Source organism: Molossus molossus, unplaced genomic scaffold (assembly GCF_014108415.1).
Source record: "Molossus molossus isolate mMolMol1 unplaced genomic scaffold, mMolMol1.p scaffold_m16_p_20, whole genome shotgun sequence".
NCBI classification, from domain to species: Eukaryota; Metazoa; Chordata; class Mammalia; order Chiroptera; family Molossidae; genus Molossus; species Molossus molossus.
This window is the reverse complement of record NW_023425356.1, coordinates 13,153,384-13,172,295: the sequence shown is the minus strand read 5'-3', so window position 1 is coordinate 13,172,295 and position 18,912 is coordinate 13,153,384. Positions and strand designations below refer to the sequence as shown.

Genomic DNA, 18,912 nt, shown 5'->3' with positions numbered 1-18,912 from the left:
CAGCTGGGCATTTATTTTATTTTTAAATTAAATTTATTGGAGATAAGATTACTTAGGTTTCAAGTGCACTATGATACATGATGGGTATACTGCATTGTGTGCCCACCATCCAGCGTCAAACCACCTTCCATCACCGTATATTTGGCCCCTTTACCAACTGCCCCCATTTTTACCTAATCTTAAAAGTATCACAGGTGATGCTTAGAAAGAGGCTACTCAGTCCTCAAACAATGAAAAGCTTGCTTACTGTGCATCTAAAATATGAAGTTTAAATTTGATGAGGACAGATTTTTGGGAAAGAGAGATGGGAGCAGAAAATCCCATCAATGAAAGCTAATGGGCATGTTGTACATTTGGAATATTATAATTCAGGGGTGAGCAGAGTAGATGGTGGTGTGGTTTTCTTTTTGACTGGTAAGGCAGCTGAGGTCAGGGAAGAACTTTTGTCTTTGTTTGTAGCACAGGACAAACATGGTTATCCACGTGACTAGCTGTCCAGTCCGCTCACAGTATCCCGAGAAGGGAACCTCGTGTGTCAGGGCTCGGTCGTGCCTCCCTGCAGGGGGACCGCCGCGTGTGCTTCTGGGGCCTCTCACTCCGGCACCGTGTTGGACGATCCCCTGACTTGGCAATGGCTTCTTAGAGGGAGCCTTTTAATACATTCATTCATTCATTTATCAATCTTATCTACATATGATGGTACATTTTTTTTTTTTTTTACTTTAGAAATATATTTTTTAAATTTCAATTAAATTGACAGCCAATATTATATTAGTTTCAGGTGTACAGCATGGGAGTTAGATTTTTCTGTAATTTACAAAGTGATTCCAAGGGAGTCGTTTTAAACTCCTGCTTGTTAGAGAGCCATCAGAGTTTACCATTTTAATATTATTGGCTATTATTGTTTGAATCCTAGTGAACAAATGAATAAAACACTTGGTCATCGACTTCTGAGAGCTTGCCAGCCATCGCCTTAAATAAGTTGTTTTAATTTTATTTCAGATACATAATTGTTTCTAAAAATGAATGAAAGACAGTCTGCTTTCCTTTAAAGGGCTCTCGATCCGGTGTGGACGGTGGCGCTCGAAGCCTCAGCATGTCGCGAAGAGACTCGGAGAGCACGCGCCACGACTCGGAGACCGAGGACATGCTGTGGGACGACCTGCTGCACGGCCCCGAGTGCAGGTCGTCTGTCACCAGCGACAGCGAGGGGGCCCATGTGCGCACCCTTCCGGCAGGGGCCACGCGTGACCCCAAAGAGGATGTTTTTCAGCAGGTCTGTAGAGGTGATGGTAACAATAGCTAAAATGTGTACTCACACGGTGCCAGGCACTGTACTGTCTCGTTTAACTCTACAATAATCCTATTAGTAGATGCCATTATTGTCCCTAATTTAGAGATGAAGAAATCGAGCATAGACGTTGGGATTAGAACGCAGGGGGAAGTACTCTCCAGTTGCCCTAACCTAAATTTTTCTTCATAATATTTTTTTCTCAATCTTTTCCATAGAACGATCCTTAATGTTTTTTTGTTTTGTTTTGTTTTTTTATCCTCACCCAAGGGTATTTTTCCATTTTTTGTACAGATAGAGTGGGAGGGAGAGAGAGGAAGGGAGAGAAAGAGAGAGAAACATCGATGTGAAGGGACACATCAAGTGGCTGCCACCCGCACAACCAACCAGGGCTGGGGACAAACCGCAACCGAAGTACATGCCCTTAGCGGGAACCGAACCCAGGTCTCTCCGGACCACAGGCCAACGCTCTAACCGCTGAGCCAAACTGGCCAGGTCCTTAATGTTTATTTTATATGGGTAGAGTTGTTTTGTTGTGGTTTTTTTTATTTTTATTTTTTATCCTCACCTGAGGACATTTTTCCTTTTTTTTTTGTACAGACAGAGTGGGAGGGAGAGAGAGGAAGAGAGAGAGAGGGAAACATCGAGTGGCTGCCACCCGCACGACCAACCAGGGCCAGGGACAAACTACAACCGACGTACATGCCCTTAGCGGGAACCGAACCTGGGTCTCTCAGGACCGCAGGCCGACGCTCTAACCGCTGAGCCAAACTGGCCAGGGCTGGGTAGAGTTGTTTTGAATGGTACATCAAACTCATATTTCGGAAACATCACAGTATTGTATATCAATTACTAGGAAATGGCATCGCTTGCTTCTCTAATAATGCATAAACCAATTGATGCTTTTAATTGTAGGCTTTATGTTGATATAAAATCAGATAGGCTAGAATTGGAGATTCCTTAGGAGGTATTTCAACCTTCCAACTGATGGTTGGAATCATTCTACACCTATAGAAATTTTTTTACCATCCACCTCGTAGTAATAATCATCTCTACTTCTTAGGAATATTGTGACACATCTAATGCGGACAATATGAAATGCTTAGAGCACAATGCCTGGCACAGCGCAGGGCCAGCAGGTGTCAGCATCCCTGTTTACATCCCCATCAGGAGGTTATCAGGCCTCTTCTTAAATCCTGCTGGCGCTGGAGTGGCTGTTTCCTTAGCCATCTCGTTCCACTGGCGAATAGAGTGACTGACTGAGAAATGTTCTCATATCAACTTCTCAGATGTTTATTGACACTGGTCATGATTCTCCTTAGTTTTTTTGTTCAGGCTAAAGTTTTCCACAGTGACTTACACATAGTGGATGATGGATATATATTTGTTGAACTTTCTTGATTTTAAGATTTTTAATGAAAAATCTTTCATTAAATGTATATAATTTAAAAAAAACAAACCAGAAATATCCATGTCTTCATTACAGTTTTAAGCTTCTTTCTCCAATGTTGCTATCAAAGTTTGAATCTAAGTATCTTTACATGCATCTGAAGAGTCATCTGACTTACATTAGCCTCAGTAGTTACGAATAGCAGACGATCTGCACCTCCTTTGCATTTGGGGATTTACAGTATAATGTTAAGGCATATATAAGAGTAATTAGGTAAGATAAACCTACCATGTCAAATAGAATTCTTCACGCCCCAGTCCCCACTCCTAGACTTCTTGTAGTCCCCGTATTTCTGAAAGCCACCACTAACCACCCAGGCAGAAACCATGGGGTCATTCATGACCTCACCCTCCTCACCATCCCCATGTTTGTGATCGGTCATCACTGCCTCTCGATTCTGCTGTATAGCATCTACTTCTGTCCTCTTGGGTCCACCCTACATGGTGCCCACTCTCATCTGCTCCCATCTGGGCATCACAACAGCTTCCTCCACTTGCTCCCATTCACCTCATTCTCCACTCCGCAGCCAGAGCGATGTTTCAGGTCTGACACTAGCCCCTTAAAGTCCGTGCCTTTGCCTTCTGGAGTATTCACTTCTGCTCCTTTATTTGTCCCGATGCAGTCTTGTCTCTGGCCATTCCTTCCCTCTCCGCACTGCAGGCTCCGTCCTGTCAGGGACCACATCCGTCCTGTCCACCACTGTGCGAATGAGCTGCATGTTGGACATGCTGCATGCTACTCAGTAGGTGCTTAATAAACATTTTGACCAAATCAATGACCAAGTCAGTAAATGCTCATCAGCATCATGCTAAGCATTGTGGTAAAAAGAGCATACACCATACGGTCCTTTATTAGAAAGATATTCCAGTTTGCGATGAGGTTACTATATGGGAAACAGGTAAAGGATGCAGCATATAATTAGATGCTAATTTGTCTGATATAGACTGTAAGGTTTTTAATTCCTGAGAAGGGCAAAATGAGGCTTGTGGTGATCAGAGAGGACCGTGTTGGTGAAGTGGGACTCGAGCTGCTTGCTCCTTGAATCACAAGACATGAAGGGGGCGGGTGGCGGCTGCTATCAGTGTGGCCTTCTCTTTAAGTTTTCTGTGCTTTTCTGTGTCCTGCTCTGACCGGAGAAAGGCTTACTCCTCAGCCATGGGACATGTAAGGCCTCTCTGGCACCTCTCATAACTAGCTTCCTACCAGCCTAGTAGATTGTGTTACTCTAGAAAACTTTCCCCTTCGTAACTGATGACTTCCCTGCCTTTAGAGAGGGAAGCAGCTTGGAGAGCGTGGCTGTCACTGTAGAAGACATTTAGCTTCTCTCCAGGTAAGAGAATGACTGAGTGAAGGGAAAAGGACCAGAAATGGGCATCACTGCAGGGGTGACTGGAGCGATGCGCTCTGTGGAGGAGAGAACAGCGACGGCTGAACCTCGGCCCAGGTGCCTGGACACCGAGTGGAGGAGGAAAGCGGTGGATAGAAATAGCTCTGTTTTTCTTCTCAGAACCACTTATTCTGGCTTCAGAACTCGAGTCCTGCCTCTGATCGAGTCAGCGCGATCATCTGGGAAGGGAGCGAGTGCAAGAAGCTGGACATGTCTGTGTTGGAGATAAGTGGCGTCATCATGAGCAGGGTAAGACTTGACCTGCTGTCCTTGGAGTCTTCGAAATTTGTTTCAGTGACCAGCAATTTCATAGAACTATTAAGTGATCAAAACGCTGACTCTGCGTTAAAGATTTCGTTTTTAATCATCTGTGTAGAATTTGACAAATACTGCCATATGCCTCCATCCAGCCAGTGATAATGACGGACATTCTGAAATAATCCCCAGGTGAATGCGCATCAGCAAGGAGTGGGTTACCAGATGCTGGGAAACGTGGTCACCGTCGGGTTGGCGTTGTTCCCTTTCTTACATCGACTTTTCCGGGTGAAGAGCCTTGACCAACTCAAGTCCATCTCAGCAGAGGAGATCTTGACTCTTTTCTGTGGGGCACCGCCTGTTACACCTGTTATTATTTTGTCCATAATTAATTTTTTTGAACGATTGTGTCTCACGTGGATGTTTTTTTTCATGATGTGTGTGGCAGAGAGAACGTATAAACAGGTTGGTGGAAAATTAAAATCTCTTACCCCTGCTTTTATATATGATATTTCATTGAATTATTTTTGTTCTCTTGATTTGTTCTTTCTCCAAAAGTTAATATGGTCAATGAGGGATGGATACGTGGGCTTTTGGTGTTTGTGAGTTAAATGTTTGTAATATATTTTTTCTTCATTAATTTTTAGAGAGAGAGGAAGGAAGAGGGAGAGAGAGAGAGAAACATTGATAAGAGAGCTCTGGTCCGTTTTGCTCAGTGGTTAGAGTGTCAGCCTGTAGACCAATGAGTCATGGGTTCAATTCCGGCCAAGGGCACGTACCTCAGTTGGGGTTAGTTCCCGGCCCTGGTCGGGTTACGTGGAAGGCAGCCACTCGATGTGGCTCTATCACATTGATGTTTCTCTCAGTCTCTCTCTCCCTCCCTCCCTCCCTCCCACTCTATCTGATGATAAACAGAAAAGTATCCTTGGGTGAGGAATAAAAAAAAAAAAAGAAACATAGATGAGAGAGAGAACATCAATTGGTCGCCTCCTGCATGCCCCCACTGGGGATCGGGCCCACAACCTGGGCATGTGTCCTGACCGGGAATCAGACCGGTGACCTCTTGGTGCATGGGTCAGCACTCAACCACTGCGCCACACTGTCTGGGCAGATGTTTGTGATATTGATTATTCACAGTGATTTCTTATCATCTGAAATTTTGCTGAGCCCATGGGTAAGAGTAAGTGGCTTAGTCAGCGAGTGAGCCTCGCTAGCTGCTTAGCACCTGCGCCTCGATGTGCCTTGGCTGTGTTTTATCCGAAGCGATGTGAAGAGGGCCCCGCACTGTGAAGAAGTATATTACTAGATCACATGCTTTGGGAGAATGAACTAGGAACAAAGTTTTTCACTTCCTGTCTTAGTGATCACTGATTAGGACTTCATCCTCTTAACGATTTTTATATGCTGGGAATATTGTTTACAATCATGTAAATACAGACACATATGTACATTTCACTTTATTTTTTTAACCTTCTTCAGAGATTTTTATTTGCAAAACTCTTCAGCCATATTACTTCTGCCAGGAAAGCTAGAAAATACGAAATACCTCATTTCAGACTTAAAAAGGTGGAGAACATTAAGATATGGTTATCACTGCGTTCCTTTCTAAAGGTGAGTTTTATTCGATTAACAGAATATATGCAGGAATATGCAGACAGCATGCTCACGGACTTTTCTGGCAGCACGTAGCAATGGGCAGTGTAGTTCTGTGTACTGGGTGGATTGGATCAGTGGCTGGTAGACTTGCTGGACACCAAGTTGGGTACAGAGGCAGGCTTGTGGAGGTAAGTAAATAAGAGCTTAGCAAGGAAAAAGAAAATTTAAATTGCTGAAGCAGAGCGCTAAACTGAATGATGCATCTCCTTCTGACATTTTGGGATATAGTCCAGCTGAAGATATGTCAGGGAATCAGTCATGCCCTTGATTTGGAACAGCATGGAGTTCAGTGCTTAATTAAAGTTGAAGGTGTTAAAATCTTATGTCAGAAACTTCTTATAAATGTTTATTTTTACATTAATGTAGCAAGACAAAAGAAAAAAGAAACAAAACCAAAAAACATGAATGTAGCGAAGTTCAGAGCGCTCACCACGGGAGGGTTGATGCTGTGCCGTCTCTGATGGGGACCGGGCACGTGAACCTGTGTCTCACTCCACAGAGACGGGGTCCGCAGCGCTCGGTCGACGTGGTTGTGTCTTCGGTCTTCTTACTGACACTTTCGATTGCTTTCATATGTTGTGCCCAGGTAAAAATTTCATATCTGTTTTTGGACCATTTCACTGCATTTAAGTACATATATATTAATATGTTTTTTAATTGATTGATTTTAGAGAGAAGGAAGTGAGTGGGAGAGAGAGAGATGCCAATTTGCTGATCCGTTTATTTCTGTATTCATCAATTGATTCTTGTATGTGCCTTGACCTGGGATCAAGCCCACAACCTTGGTGTATCAGAACAACGCTCTAAGCAACTGAGCTATCTGGCCAGAGCCTGAGTACATATTATTTAATGTGTCTAAATTTCTTTTGCTCTTTTGAATACTTGTTAGTTTTCCCAACTTTCGTAATGGGAATAAAGGTGTTTTTGAAGTCCTTTAAAACTCCAAGGCCACTCTAATTTAATTTAGTTGGTAATTTTTGACTGATAGTAAAGCTATTATACCTTGATGGTGGCAAAGTAGTGTATTCTAACTCCATCATTTCTTCTACATTTATTAGTTGTCACTTTAGGTAGACCTTCCCTTTCTTTCCCACTCATGAATTCATTCCTTCATTTATTATACTATGGACTCCTTTATTATTTTTATCCAGTGGATGGTAACTATTACTGTATTTGTCTTGATGCTTAAATCATCCCAGATTCGGTCGTGGGAGACCCTTCTGTTCCTTTGACAGATCCCTGTGTCTTCCCTTTCTGTGCCTTCTTCATCGCAAGAAGTTACAGGCTTATCTTGAACTTTCCCATTTACTGAGTTTAAACTTAATTCTACTGTGGTCAGAGAACACACTCTGAATGTTTTCATTCCTTTGAATATGTAGAGACTGGCTTTATTATCCAGCATATGGTCAGTTTTATTAAATCTTCCTTCGGCATTTTGTGTTATTTAATATGCTTCATTTACATTTTATGTTTCACCCAGCTGGTGTGGCTCAGTGGCTGAATGTTGACCCATGTACCAGTAGGTTGCTGGTTTGATTCTCATTCAGGGCATGCGCCCAGATGGTGAGCCCGACGCCCTGCAGGGGGCATGCAGGAGGCAGCCAGTGTTGTTTCTCTCTCATCGGTGTTTCTCTCTCCCTTTCCCTTCCTCTCTCTCTCAAATCAATTAAAAAATAAATGTTACATGTTAAACCCACAAGATGTAATCATTAATGTTTTTATAGTCAGTTATTTATATTTACCTACACATTTCCCCTTTCCATTGCTTTCATTAGTTCTTATGTATCTGTGTTTTTTTCCCTCTGGATTATTTTCCTTCTGCTTTAAGAATCTGCTGGTGGTGAATTCTCAGTTTCTGTTTGAAAATGTCTTTTGTTGCTTTCATGTTTGAAGGATATTGTCACTGGGCGTAGATTTCTAGGTTGCCAGTTACTTTCAGCACTTGTAGGATTGTGTTGTCTTCTGATTTCCATATTTTATCTTGAGAACTTGGTTGTTATTCTTATGGCCCCTCTTTTAAAAGTCATGTTCTGTTTCTCCGGCTGGTTTTAAGAGTTGTTCTTTGTGTCTGGTTTCATAGCAGTGTGGCTGTGGTTTGTGTATTAGTTATCTATTGCTGCACAGTAAACTGTATCATCTGTGAAAGAGGTGGCCCAGGTTGCTACTACTTGTAACTTTCCTCCCCTAATTATAACTAACTGGTTGGGGTGAGTTCCTGACCCTGACTAGGTTAGACATATTCCCTCTTTTGGAAATTAGAATGGAAAATCTGAGGTATCAGTGGTGGACTTTGGAGAAGAAAGGTCAGTAGGGGTCAGTGGGACCAGCAGGATGCTGTGACAGACTAAGGCTGGGCCAAGTCAAAATTAGGGGAGCAATAAGTGTGGGTCTTGGAAGGCATGGAATATGCTGAGAGGAGTGGACTTGGGAGCCCGAATGGCCTGGGGCGAGGACAGCTGCTTGGTGACTTCCTGTTTTTCAAAAGGCCTATATTTGGGGTCTGTGTGTATTCTCTGTAGACTGTTCAGTGAACTCCATGTTACCTGGGGCTTGCATGGGCAAATTCCTTTACTTTTGAATCAACAAAAATATTTTTTTGAAAAACAAAACAGAAACCGTTACCAGAAAACCTGACGTGTAACAGGCAGGTATTTGGTAAGTGGGAGCTGCTGCCGTTACTCAGATTCGGATCTTCTCGTCCCCTCAGTGGGAGGCCATGTGTTTTCGGGGTCTCTCCTGGTCATGAGCGGATCCAGTACTTGGAAAAGGTCACCATGGCTTGTGAGTGGGCACACTGGTTGGTAAAGGGGCTGGAAATGCATTGGTCTTGGTTTACTGACTGTGTTATGTTTCCTCTTTTGTTACTTCCAGACCCTTTCTGTCTTTCAGGAAAAGGAAAAAATCTAGTAAATGTCGAGAAATATATAATGACTAATTAAATGGATAATACTTTATGAGTTGAAACTTTGCTTTGAGTATTAAAATATTGCTGTCTTGTAAATGTTTTTAGATAGCTGGGATAAAGGAGTAGTTACAAATTTTAAGACAAATGAAAAACTTTACTTCTTTTTGATCCTTTGTATAGGTTCTCCAAGGACATAAAACTTTCCTGAATGATGCTTATAATTGGGAGTTTTTGATCTGGGAAACAGCTTTACTACTTTTCTTACTGCGCCTGGCCTCATTGGGGTCTGAAACCAATAAGAAATACAGCAATGTTTCAATATTACTTACCGAACAGGTATTGATATGCCCCTGGCAATCTGGTTCAGTAGTTAGAGATGGCATAAGATTTGTGCAGAAGCTTCAGGGTTGAGTTCACAGTCTGTTGCTTTCTAGCGATATGACCTTATGTGTCCACCAGGTAATTGTCTCCTTATAAAATGAGGATAGTATCTCCCCCAGCTGCTCCCCAGATTGTATGGATTAAGAGCTAATGGATTGAAAATACTCTGTATACTATACAGTTTTAATTATCGGTGGGAATGGAGCATACTGTTAATCTCATATTCTCATCAAGTATTAGATCTTTAGTGTACTTGTCATTTAAGTATGTTTAATAAGCTTGAATTTCTTCTGTATCAACCATAGAATGCACTCAACATTTGGAAAATACTTGCTGTTAAGTATGTGAATGACTATTAAGATTGGGAAACATTTCTTATAAATACAGAGTAGTACAACATTAAAGATTATGTTTATCCATAAGTTTTAAATAAAAGCATTTGGTATCATTAGTTCTTTGTTTTTATTTATTTATTTATTTTGCCTTATAATTATAATGGAGAATTCTTCCTATAAGGGAAAAAATAATTTAAATTTTTGTTTGATATTTAAATTGCTTTATCATTTCTTTTCTTTACTAAATAGCTTTTCCTTGCCAAATATGACTGATTAGGGATGGGGCTAGGGTACGTGACATGAGCTCCATAGAAATAGCTGCTGGAATTTCAAAACGTATTTTACTTGGAAACATGACCCTTAAAATCCACCAGATTTAATGCAGAATATACTTTTTCTCTGACATTTTCCTTAATTCCTTTTTCTTCCCTTAGATTAACTTATATCTTAAGATGGAGAAAAAGCCAACTAAGAAAGAGCAGCTTACTCTAGTAAACAATGTATTAAAACTGTCCACCAAATTGTTGAAAGTAAGTAATATCCTATGATACTCTCTTACTACCATTTAAATTAAGCCAATGTTTTACTTCTTGGAGATGACTCTAATAACAGATAGATGCCTTGGAGAAGACCCTAGTACCAGATAGATGCTGGGAGAAGGTCTTAGTACCAGACAGATGCTGGGAGAAGACCCTAGTACCAGACAGATGCTGGGAGAAGACCCTAGTACCAGACAGATGCTGGGAGAAGGTCTTAGTACCAGACAGATGCTGGGAGAAGACCCTAGTACCAGACAGATGCTGGGAGAAGGTCTTAGTACCAGACAGATGCTGGGAGAAGACCCTAGTACCAGACAGATGCCAGGCTGAGGAGATTTAAAATGCCAACTTGATAGTTTTGTGTTACTGACTGTACAAGAAAAAATTTCCCATTTGTTACCTAGGTTCTGCTGATTATTGATGTCTATCACTTCTTTAAATTGCATTTTTTAAAAATCGCAAATAACATAGTGCTTGAACCCACCTTTAAAATCTTAGCTACTGGAAAAGTGGGTCAGCTCCACCACAGCGCTGGAACATGAAGGAAAGACGGCCTTCCGCGGTCACCCTCACCTAAGGCTTAAACAGCCCAGAATCACTGAGATCGAGAAACTGCGTATCTCATTGGTCCTTTCCTGTTTCTGTAGGAGCTGGACACACCATTTCGACTCTATGGCCTGACAATGAATCCCCTGATCTACAACATCACACGAGTAGTTATCCTTTCTGCTGTCTCGGGGGTTATAAGTGACCTTCTAGGGTTTAATATACGAGTAAGTGTGACTTCACTCGGTAGCATCTGCCTTAGTCTTAAAACTACTACATATAATAGTGATCTTTGTTCCTCACTGTGTGTGTGTGTCTGGCATGGAACTAACTCTTCAAATAAAGAAACAGACATTTTATTTTATTTTAATTTATTTTCTTGTTCAGGTAGTGTGGGAGGGAGGGAAGGAGGGAGAGAGAGAAACAGTGATGTGAAAGGGACACATCGAGTGGCTGCCTCCTGCACAACCCCGACCAAGGCTGGGGATGAATCACAACCGAGGTACGTGCCCTTGGCTGGAATCAAACCCGCAACTCATTGATCCACAGACCGACGCTCTAACCGCTGAGCCAAACCTGCCAGGGCTTTTTTTTTTTTTTTTTTAAGAAACAGACATTTTGACTGGTGGGCTACAGGTGTCTCAGCTTAGGTTTTCTTCTTTTACAAAAGCACAATATTTTGTGCTCTTGAATTGCACAAAAACATCAAGTTTGAATCTCATGTCAGATTAATAGGTGGGATGAGTGAGGGCCTTCCTCTGATCTAGGGACGAACAGGTCAGAACACATGGAAACCCCAAACCACGAACTGCAGTGTGTCATTTTCGATCCCGGACGTTTTTCATGTTTTTTCTCTGTGATGTCCTATGGTTGCTCCTGCCAGAGTGTTCCTTCTTGTTAAAGGGTTCTTGGTTCTTAGTCATGAATTGTGCATATACACCACACCGGTTGTCTTAAAACTAACTTATGTTGGTGACCTTTTTTCTTAGCTTTGGAAAATTAAATCCTAAGCCGAGTCATGTGCCTGGACCTGCTCCCTTGCTGGCGTCAGTACTTACCCACGAAGGAAGGAGCTGCCTGGAGAAACCGAGAGGCACCGCCTGCTGGTCCGTGCACAGAGGTGCCCTCCGCCCCACCTGACCTCACGGACGGTGTTTGCAGAGGAACCGATCTTCTCCGACTGGGCGTGCATGCTGAGGACCTGTTTTCATGGGTCCCAAACAACGCGAACAGTCAGGAGTCCAGACACATTCAAAGTTAGGACATTTATTCTGGACATTTCAGTGCTGTGCAGTTACATTAACTAGAAATGGTCTTTTGGGTAACTATGGTAGATACCCAAAACATGAAGCCAATATGCTTTATTGGAAATATGCAAATTCAGTGCTTTCTATTACAGTGTGTAGAATCGGTGATTTCATTTCTCTAGCAGAGAGGTCAAACTTCAACTATTTTAGGTTGAACTCAAATAAAAACTTCATTGGAGAATGTCAGTTTCTAGGCTTTTTTTGTTGTTGAAGGAAAAAATAACCTTTAAAACTGAATATCTGTTAAATTATGGATACATTTTTAACTTGTTTATAAATTTGAGGTTAATTTGGTAACTATAGTTGTTGGTGAAGTAGTCATGTGTATGAAATGCCATGTAACTTAGCACGAGAAATTTGAGTACATGCGTACTCAACCATGTCCACCAACATGGTTTCCATAGCGATCATCTGAGCTGTTTCCTATCACAGTATGAAGTGAAGCATTAACGATTTATCTGTTGTGCAATTGAACGGATGCAACCCTTCGTACAATTTCAGGTCCTCAGTGTCCATACTCAGCGAAGCGAAGCCTTTGATGACTTAAATTCTCTACCAGTATCCTCTGTTATACACACAGGCATATACCTGTTAATGAAAACTCTGGTAGTTTACCTATGTCTTAGTCATTGAGTTACCTGTTTTGAAGCATTCATTGAAGCAAATTGAAAACCTGAACATTTTAATAAGATTTTTGTGATATTTTTAAAGATTAGAAACTTAGTTATTATATGTAAAGTATATACAGGCATACTTCATTTTACTGTCATTTGCTTTATTGTGCTTCACAGATGTTGCCTTTTTTTTTTTTTTTTTTTCTTTTTGCAAATTGAAGGCAGGTCCCTCCACCAACAAAAAGATCACTTTGTTGCAGTGGTCTGGGACCGAACCTGCAATACCTCTGAGGTCTGCCTGTACCTCATGCAAAGTCGTGTTCCATATATGCAAGGAGATTTCTGAGGCTTAGAGATGAATTTTTCAAGAGACCAGGGCTTGAGGTTAGACATTTCTGGGTTCATACCCTTGGTTCTGCCACTTACTAGCTTCATAATCTGGGGCAAGTTACTTAACTTCCTTGTGATTTTTTTTTTTTAAATGTGGCTCTCTCTTTATTGTTATTTTTTTTTTAATCCTCACCCAAGGACATTTTTCCATTTTTTGTTCAGATAGAGTGGGGGAGAGAGAGAGAGAGAGAACATCGACGTTAAAGGGACACATCAAATGGTTGCCACCTGCACAACCCAACCAGGGCCGGGGCCAAACTGCAACCGAGGTACGTGCCCTTAGTGGGAACCGAACCCGGGTCTCTCTGGACTGCAGGCCGATGCTCTAACCTCTGAACCAAACCGCCCAGGGCTATTTAACCTCTTTGTATCTCAATTTTCTTACCTGTTAAATGGGATCATATCTTACTCAATAGGGTTGTCAAATGTATCTTTATTGTGGATTTAACATAAACATTTGTTATTGCTATTTAAAACCCTTTAAAAATATTTTACTGATAGATTCCTCACTGTAAAGATAGAAACATAGGAAGTAGGATTGCTGAATTAGAAGTGGATGACCAAAATATGCAGCCATTCTAAATGCTGCATGAATTACGTATATTTTTGAAGGGAAAACCTTATCACAGTGATCTGCCCTTAGAAGGAACTTTCTGTGAAGGTGCCTCTGTGTCCCCAAGGCAGCTCGGAGAAGTCATGCTTTTACTGTTTTCCTTAAGGAAGGACAGCAGTTGTCTCAGATCCAAGGTGGAGCTCAGCGCAGATTTCAGACCAAGACTTATGCTGTTCTGCTTTTTATTTTTAATTTCTATTGAGACTGTGAATTCTCTAGTTTAAATGCAGTATTTATAATAGTTTACTCTTTCTTTTTTCTTTATTGATTTGAGAGAGAGAGGAAGTGAGAAGGAAAGAGAGACAGAACATGGATTGGCCGCCTCCTGCATGCCCCCCTCTGGGGATCGGGCCCACAACCTGGGCATGTGCCCTGACCGGGAATCGAACCAGCGACCTCTTGGTTCCTGGGCTGACGCTCAACCACTGAGCCACACTGGCTGGGCAAATAGTTTACTCTTGTGCGTTTTCTGTTACAATTTTGATGATTATAATTGGTTTAAATTATTTTTCAGATGGCTAAAATTATACAAGGTGGGGAAAAGTAGCTTCACAGTTGTTCGTATGGAAAATAATACAATAATAAATACTAATACAAGAATAAATTGTGTTTCACATACTGACAACTGTAAACCTACTTCTGCCCCACCCTGTATGTAAGTATGTAGTTGCTCATGTCAACAATTTTTTTTTTTTTTTTTTTGGCTAATCCTCACCCAAGGCTATTTTGCTAGTGATTTTGGATAGAGCAGGAAAGTGCTGTGTACACCTGGGCTGGTGGGGCCCCCTGCGCCTGGCTCGCCTGCTGTGGGCTCTGGCGTTGCGGTGGGTGTGGCAGGTGGAGAACCCGCTTTGTGAGCTTCCCGTGCTGCCGCCTCTTCCCTAGTGGCCACTGGCCCCGCTGTGTCTTTGGAGGCGTCTCTGCTGCCTCCACCTGGCTTTGCTGGGAGGCGTGGGGCGAGAGGGAAGTTCACAATTTGCAGTCTGTTCCCTGGCAGCAGAAGCTGTTAGTATTGTGTTACTGTTTAAAGTCGGGGGGAAGGGGCCTGGCTGGTGTGGCTCAGTGGTTGAGCATCGACCCTGCACCGAGAGGTCGCCAGTTCGATTCCCATCAGGGCACCTGCCCAGGTTGTGGGCCCGGTCCCCAGTGGGGGGCATGCAGGAGGCGGCCAGTCGATGTTCTCTCTCATCGATGTTTCTCTCTTCCTCTCCCTTCCTCGCTCTCTGTAATATCAATAAAGAATTAGAAAAATAAAATAAAGCTGGGGATAGGGGAAGGGAGCTGCCTTTCCCCAGGGGACCACTGCTTTTGACTCTCTTACCATCCAGGATAGTGAGGCCGCAGCGGATTCTCCTCTGCTGTGGTGGCCGGAGCTGTGGCGGGCGCCTCTGCGTCGGCAGCGACCACCCTGCCCTCCCCACCCTGCCCCCTCTCACCCCTCTGCGCCCACCCTCAGACCTTCCGCTGTGTGCATCTGTCGATGTCCGTGTTGGGCAGGGATCTTCTGTTCGGTTACAGTTGTAAATTAAAAGGGAGGAACAAAGGAGTCTTCTCACTCTGCCATTTTGCTGGCATCCTCACCCTTATCATTTTTTGGGTTTATTTTGATTGCCCCCCCCCCCCATTTTGGGTCAGATTTTCCTCCTCCTCTGCGTGCCTGGTAACTTTTTATTGGATGTGAAGTTTGCATGCCTGAGCGTTGTGTACGTGTTCTTGCTCTGTTGTTGAATGGGGTTGCTTGGAAGCACCTTGGTCGGTCCAGAGCTTGCTTTTCAGCTGTCAGAGCAGCCACGGTCCAGGGCTCCTTCTCTCCTCCGTCGTCGGCGCCGAGTCCTCCCGAGTCCCCCCGCTCCGTTTGTGCGAGGTTTGCCCCGTTTGACCGGGGCACTTCTGCCTGCTGCTTTCCGGGGGTTCCCCCGCCCCCCGTGCTGCGCAGTGCCCACGGAGACTGCGAGCCCAGCCCCTGGCCGGCTGTGAGCCTCCAGCTGCCTTCCGCGGGGCCAGTCCGCCTGGGGCTCCCCCCCCCCCCCGAAGCGCAGAGCAGTACCGGGGTCAGGGGCGACCTCGCTTCCCTCCTCTGTACTGGCGGCTGTCCAACCTCCCAAACCCATTTCTCATGGATATTTTTCCTTTTCTAAAAATTAGGTGGAAGAATAAATGTTTTTTGCACCTTAGTAAATGGAACAAAGTTTTCCCAATTGTTCAAGCCAATATTCTGTCCCTCTCCCTTCCCCTGTGTCCACCCCACCACCGCTCGTGTCCACATGCTGAGGCGCCGGCACGCTGACCCGGGCTGGGCGCTGAGCCCCGGTCCCTCTCCTCCTCCCCCCAGTGGGTCAGCGAACTGAACAGTATGGAAACTAGTGCTCACTCCTCCTGAACCCCGGCCTGCGCTGTGGCGGCCTCCGAGGCCGGTCACTGTCAGGCAGCTCCCCTTTCCGGAGCCACCTTCTCAGTACCGCCACCGCCAGGCCGGCTCCCGGTCCCCGTCCCCTCCCCCTCCGCCACGCCGGCCTCCCTAAGAGAAAGGGAGAGAGAAACATTGACATGAAAGGGACACATCGACTGGTTGCCTCCTGCACGACCTCTGCCAGGGCCGGGGACAAACTGCACCCAAGGCACATGCCCTTGGCTGGAGTCCAACCCAGGACTCACTGGTCCCGGCTGACGCCCTACCACTAGCCTAACCGGCCAGGGGCGCAATGTTTTTCTAGGTTCTCCCTTGGGTGGCTTTCCAGCTGTCAGTTCCCTAGCGGGGCGTCTCTGACGACCCTAACTAAGGTGGTTCCATCTCATATCCGGTTACCGATTTCATGGCGCTTACCACCGTCTGATTATCTTACTTTTTGCCTGTTTCTGTCCTTCCCCACTAGAACACAAGCTCCTTCAGGCAGGGACTTTTTTGTTGTTCGCTCCTAGGTCCCCAGACTCCTGAACAGTAAGTACCTGACCGCATAGTACATACTTGATACAAATCTGTAGAATGAATGAAAAATAGACCTCAAGTAATTTACCACTGGTGCTTTCTCTTCCTGTTAGGATGGAAGAGTTTAACCTCACGATTCTCCTGTCCCCAGTGCTTCCTTTGTATCTGCGGACTGGTTTCTGGGAACCGGCTTTGTTTGGTCTCCGAGAGCATATATGTTATAATATTTACCTATTACTGAGAAAGTAAACCAAAATATAAAAACAGAACTACAACAGGTTCTTCATACACTTAGTTGGAATAGTAATAACCATAAAAGGATAAGAATAATACCTGTTCACTTAATTTTAGAATTTGTTGTATTGGGAAAAGTTATCCCCTTAAAATTGCTATGGAGGTAGAACCTCAGACTTCCTGAATATGTACATTATGGCCCATGTATAATCGAAACTAAACACTAACAGTTGAATATCCAGATGCTTGCCTAATGGGGGTCTGGTTTTCTTGATTTTCAGAGACATGTAGGAAAATCCTCAATACCAGTATGTCTCACAAAGTATAAGCTGATGGATCTATGTTTTTAGTTTTGTTTAACTGCATTTTTTATTTTTTTATCCTCCCAGAGGATATTGTTCCATTAATTTTTAGATAGAGTGGAAGGGAGGGAGAGAGAACACTGATGCGAGAGACACATCCATTAGTTGCTTGCAATCGAACCTGCAGCCCTTTGGTCTGCGGGCTGATGCTCCAACCGCCAAGCCCACCCGGCTTGGTTAACTGCATTCAGAGGTAAATGGACTTATGCACTATAAAAATAACCTTCTTTTAAATTAGTGAAATTCATTTTTGAAATTTTTTAGATCTGCGTACTCATAATGGACCACATGGGTCTCACTTTCAAATATAATGTATGATTTGGGATTATCAAGAAGTAAATTTATTAAACGTAATCTCTACACATGTATTGACTAGTTTAGTCATTTAAAGTACTCCTTTGCTTTTTGCAGTTATCGGTGCCCATCTTGAACAGTGAAAATTGAATTTCACAAGTGTGAAATACTTCCATCCCTTTCCTGGGAGCTGTGATGAGGCATTACTCAAGGTGACAAAGGGTGCTTGTTCATGGAGGACAAAATGCGCCTCTGGACTTGTGTATTTGGGGATTGTGCTGGACTCTGACGGAAGCACTGGAAGACAGCCAGGTGCTCTCATGTGGCCTAACCCTCCGGAGTCCTGTGGGTATCTGTCTGTGTCTGCGTCTTTTAATGCACAGTGAGAAAGGTTCCGCGTTCTCCAGTGGATAGAATCCCATGCTTCACGAGCCTTCATACCCCTTCTTATACTTCTTCAGGCTCTATTTGCGGAGCAGCATCGAAAATAGATCCAAGTTAGTGGGTATCTTAAACTAATTCGGTTAACTAAAGCAAAGCTTATAGATTTCCTGTCATAATTAAGGCATGCTTTATATTATCTATTGCTGATAACCTTGAATAGCATGACCAGTAAAGAGCCTAAATAAATAAATCTGTTTAAAAAGCATAGATGGATCTTAGGCATTGGAGCATGCCATAAGGATGCAAAAAGTTGCTCTGATGTGCCCTGGCAGGTTTGGCTCAGCAGTTGGAGCATCGGCCTGTGGACCAAAGAGTCTCGGGTTCGATTCCAGCTAAGGGGATGTACCTCGGTTGCAGTTCATCCCAGGTCCTGGTTGGGGTCATTTGGGAGGCAACCCATCGACTCTCTCTCTCTCTCTCTCTCTCTGTTCCTCCCTTCGCTCTATCTGAAGATAAAAATAGAAAAATGTCTTTGAGTGAGAATTAAAAAAAAAGTTGCTCTGACATAGTCGTCTTACCAGATTGAAACATGGTGTTTGTGACGGGGTCTGATACCAGTGTCGTAGTAACACACGGTCGACCTGGCTTCAGCCAAACACACCTCTGTGGAAGTCACTGGTCAGATTGTCACAGTTTAACTAAATTGAATACTCTGGCTTTCCTAAAACCCCGTTCTCTTGGAGTGTTGGACCTACTGAACACGAAATACATTTATCCATGTGCTGAAAGTATTGGACTCTTCTACATGAGAACAGCTGTTCTGCGTCCAGGGCTTCTGGAGTAGCTGACTCTGTTCCAAAGCTCCTGGATCCTAACGTCTGATGTAACTCGGTTGGAAGGTAATGTCGTGAGCGCTTAGTCAAATCTTCCTAGTGCAACAATGCACTACTGTCCCAGAACTTTTGTTTGCTATTATGATCAGTAAGAAAATAATAGCCACTAAAATAACAAGAAAAAAATACTTTGTGTCACTTTCTGCAGTC

At 43.5% G+C, this 18,912-nt stretch overlaps 1 protein-coding gene across 3 annotated transcripts in view; it reads left to right on the top strand.

Moving 5' to 3' along the window:
• The window catches only part of PHTF1 (putative homeodomain transcription factor 1), a 41,545-nt gene extending 29,370 nt beyond the window's left edge, over window positions 1–12,175 (top strand). For all 3 annotated transcript variants that reach the window (XM_036272930.1, XM_036272928.1, XM_036272929.1), the window contains 9 exons: window positions 1,055–1,276; window positions 4,249–4,377; window positions 4,576–4,848; window positions 5,863–5,994; window positions 6,539–6,625; window positions 9,125–9,280; window positions 10,095–10,190; window positions 10,847–10,972; window positions 11,735–12,175. In XM_036272930.1, the coding sequence (XP_036128823.1) occupies window positions 1,055–1,276; window positions 4,249–4,377; window positions 4,576–4,848; window positions 5,863–5,994; window positions 6,539–6,625; window positions 9,125–9,280; window positions 10,095–10,190; window positions 10,847–10,972; window positions 11,735–11,755 (1,242 nt within the window). In that variant the 3' untranslated portion in view covers window positions 11,756–12,175. The remainder of the gene's footprint in view (window positions 1–1,054; window positions 1,277–4,248; window positions 4,378–4,575; window positions 4,849–5,862; window positions 5,995–6,538; window positions 6,626–9,124; window positions 9,281–10,094; window positions 10,191–10,846; window positions 10,973–11,734) is intronic.
• The last annotated feature ends 6,737 nt before the right edge of the window (window positions 12,176–18,912 follow it).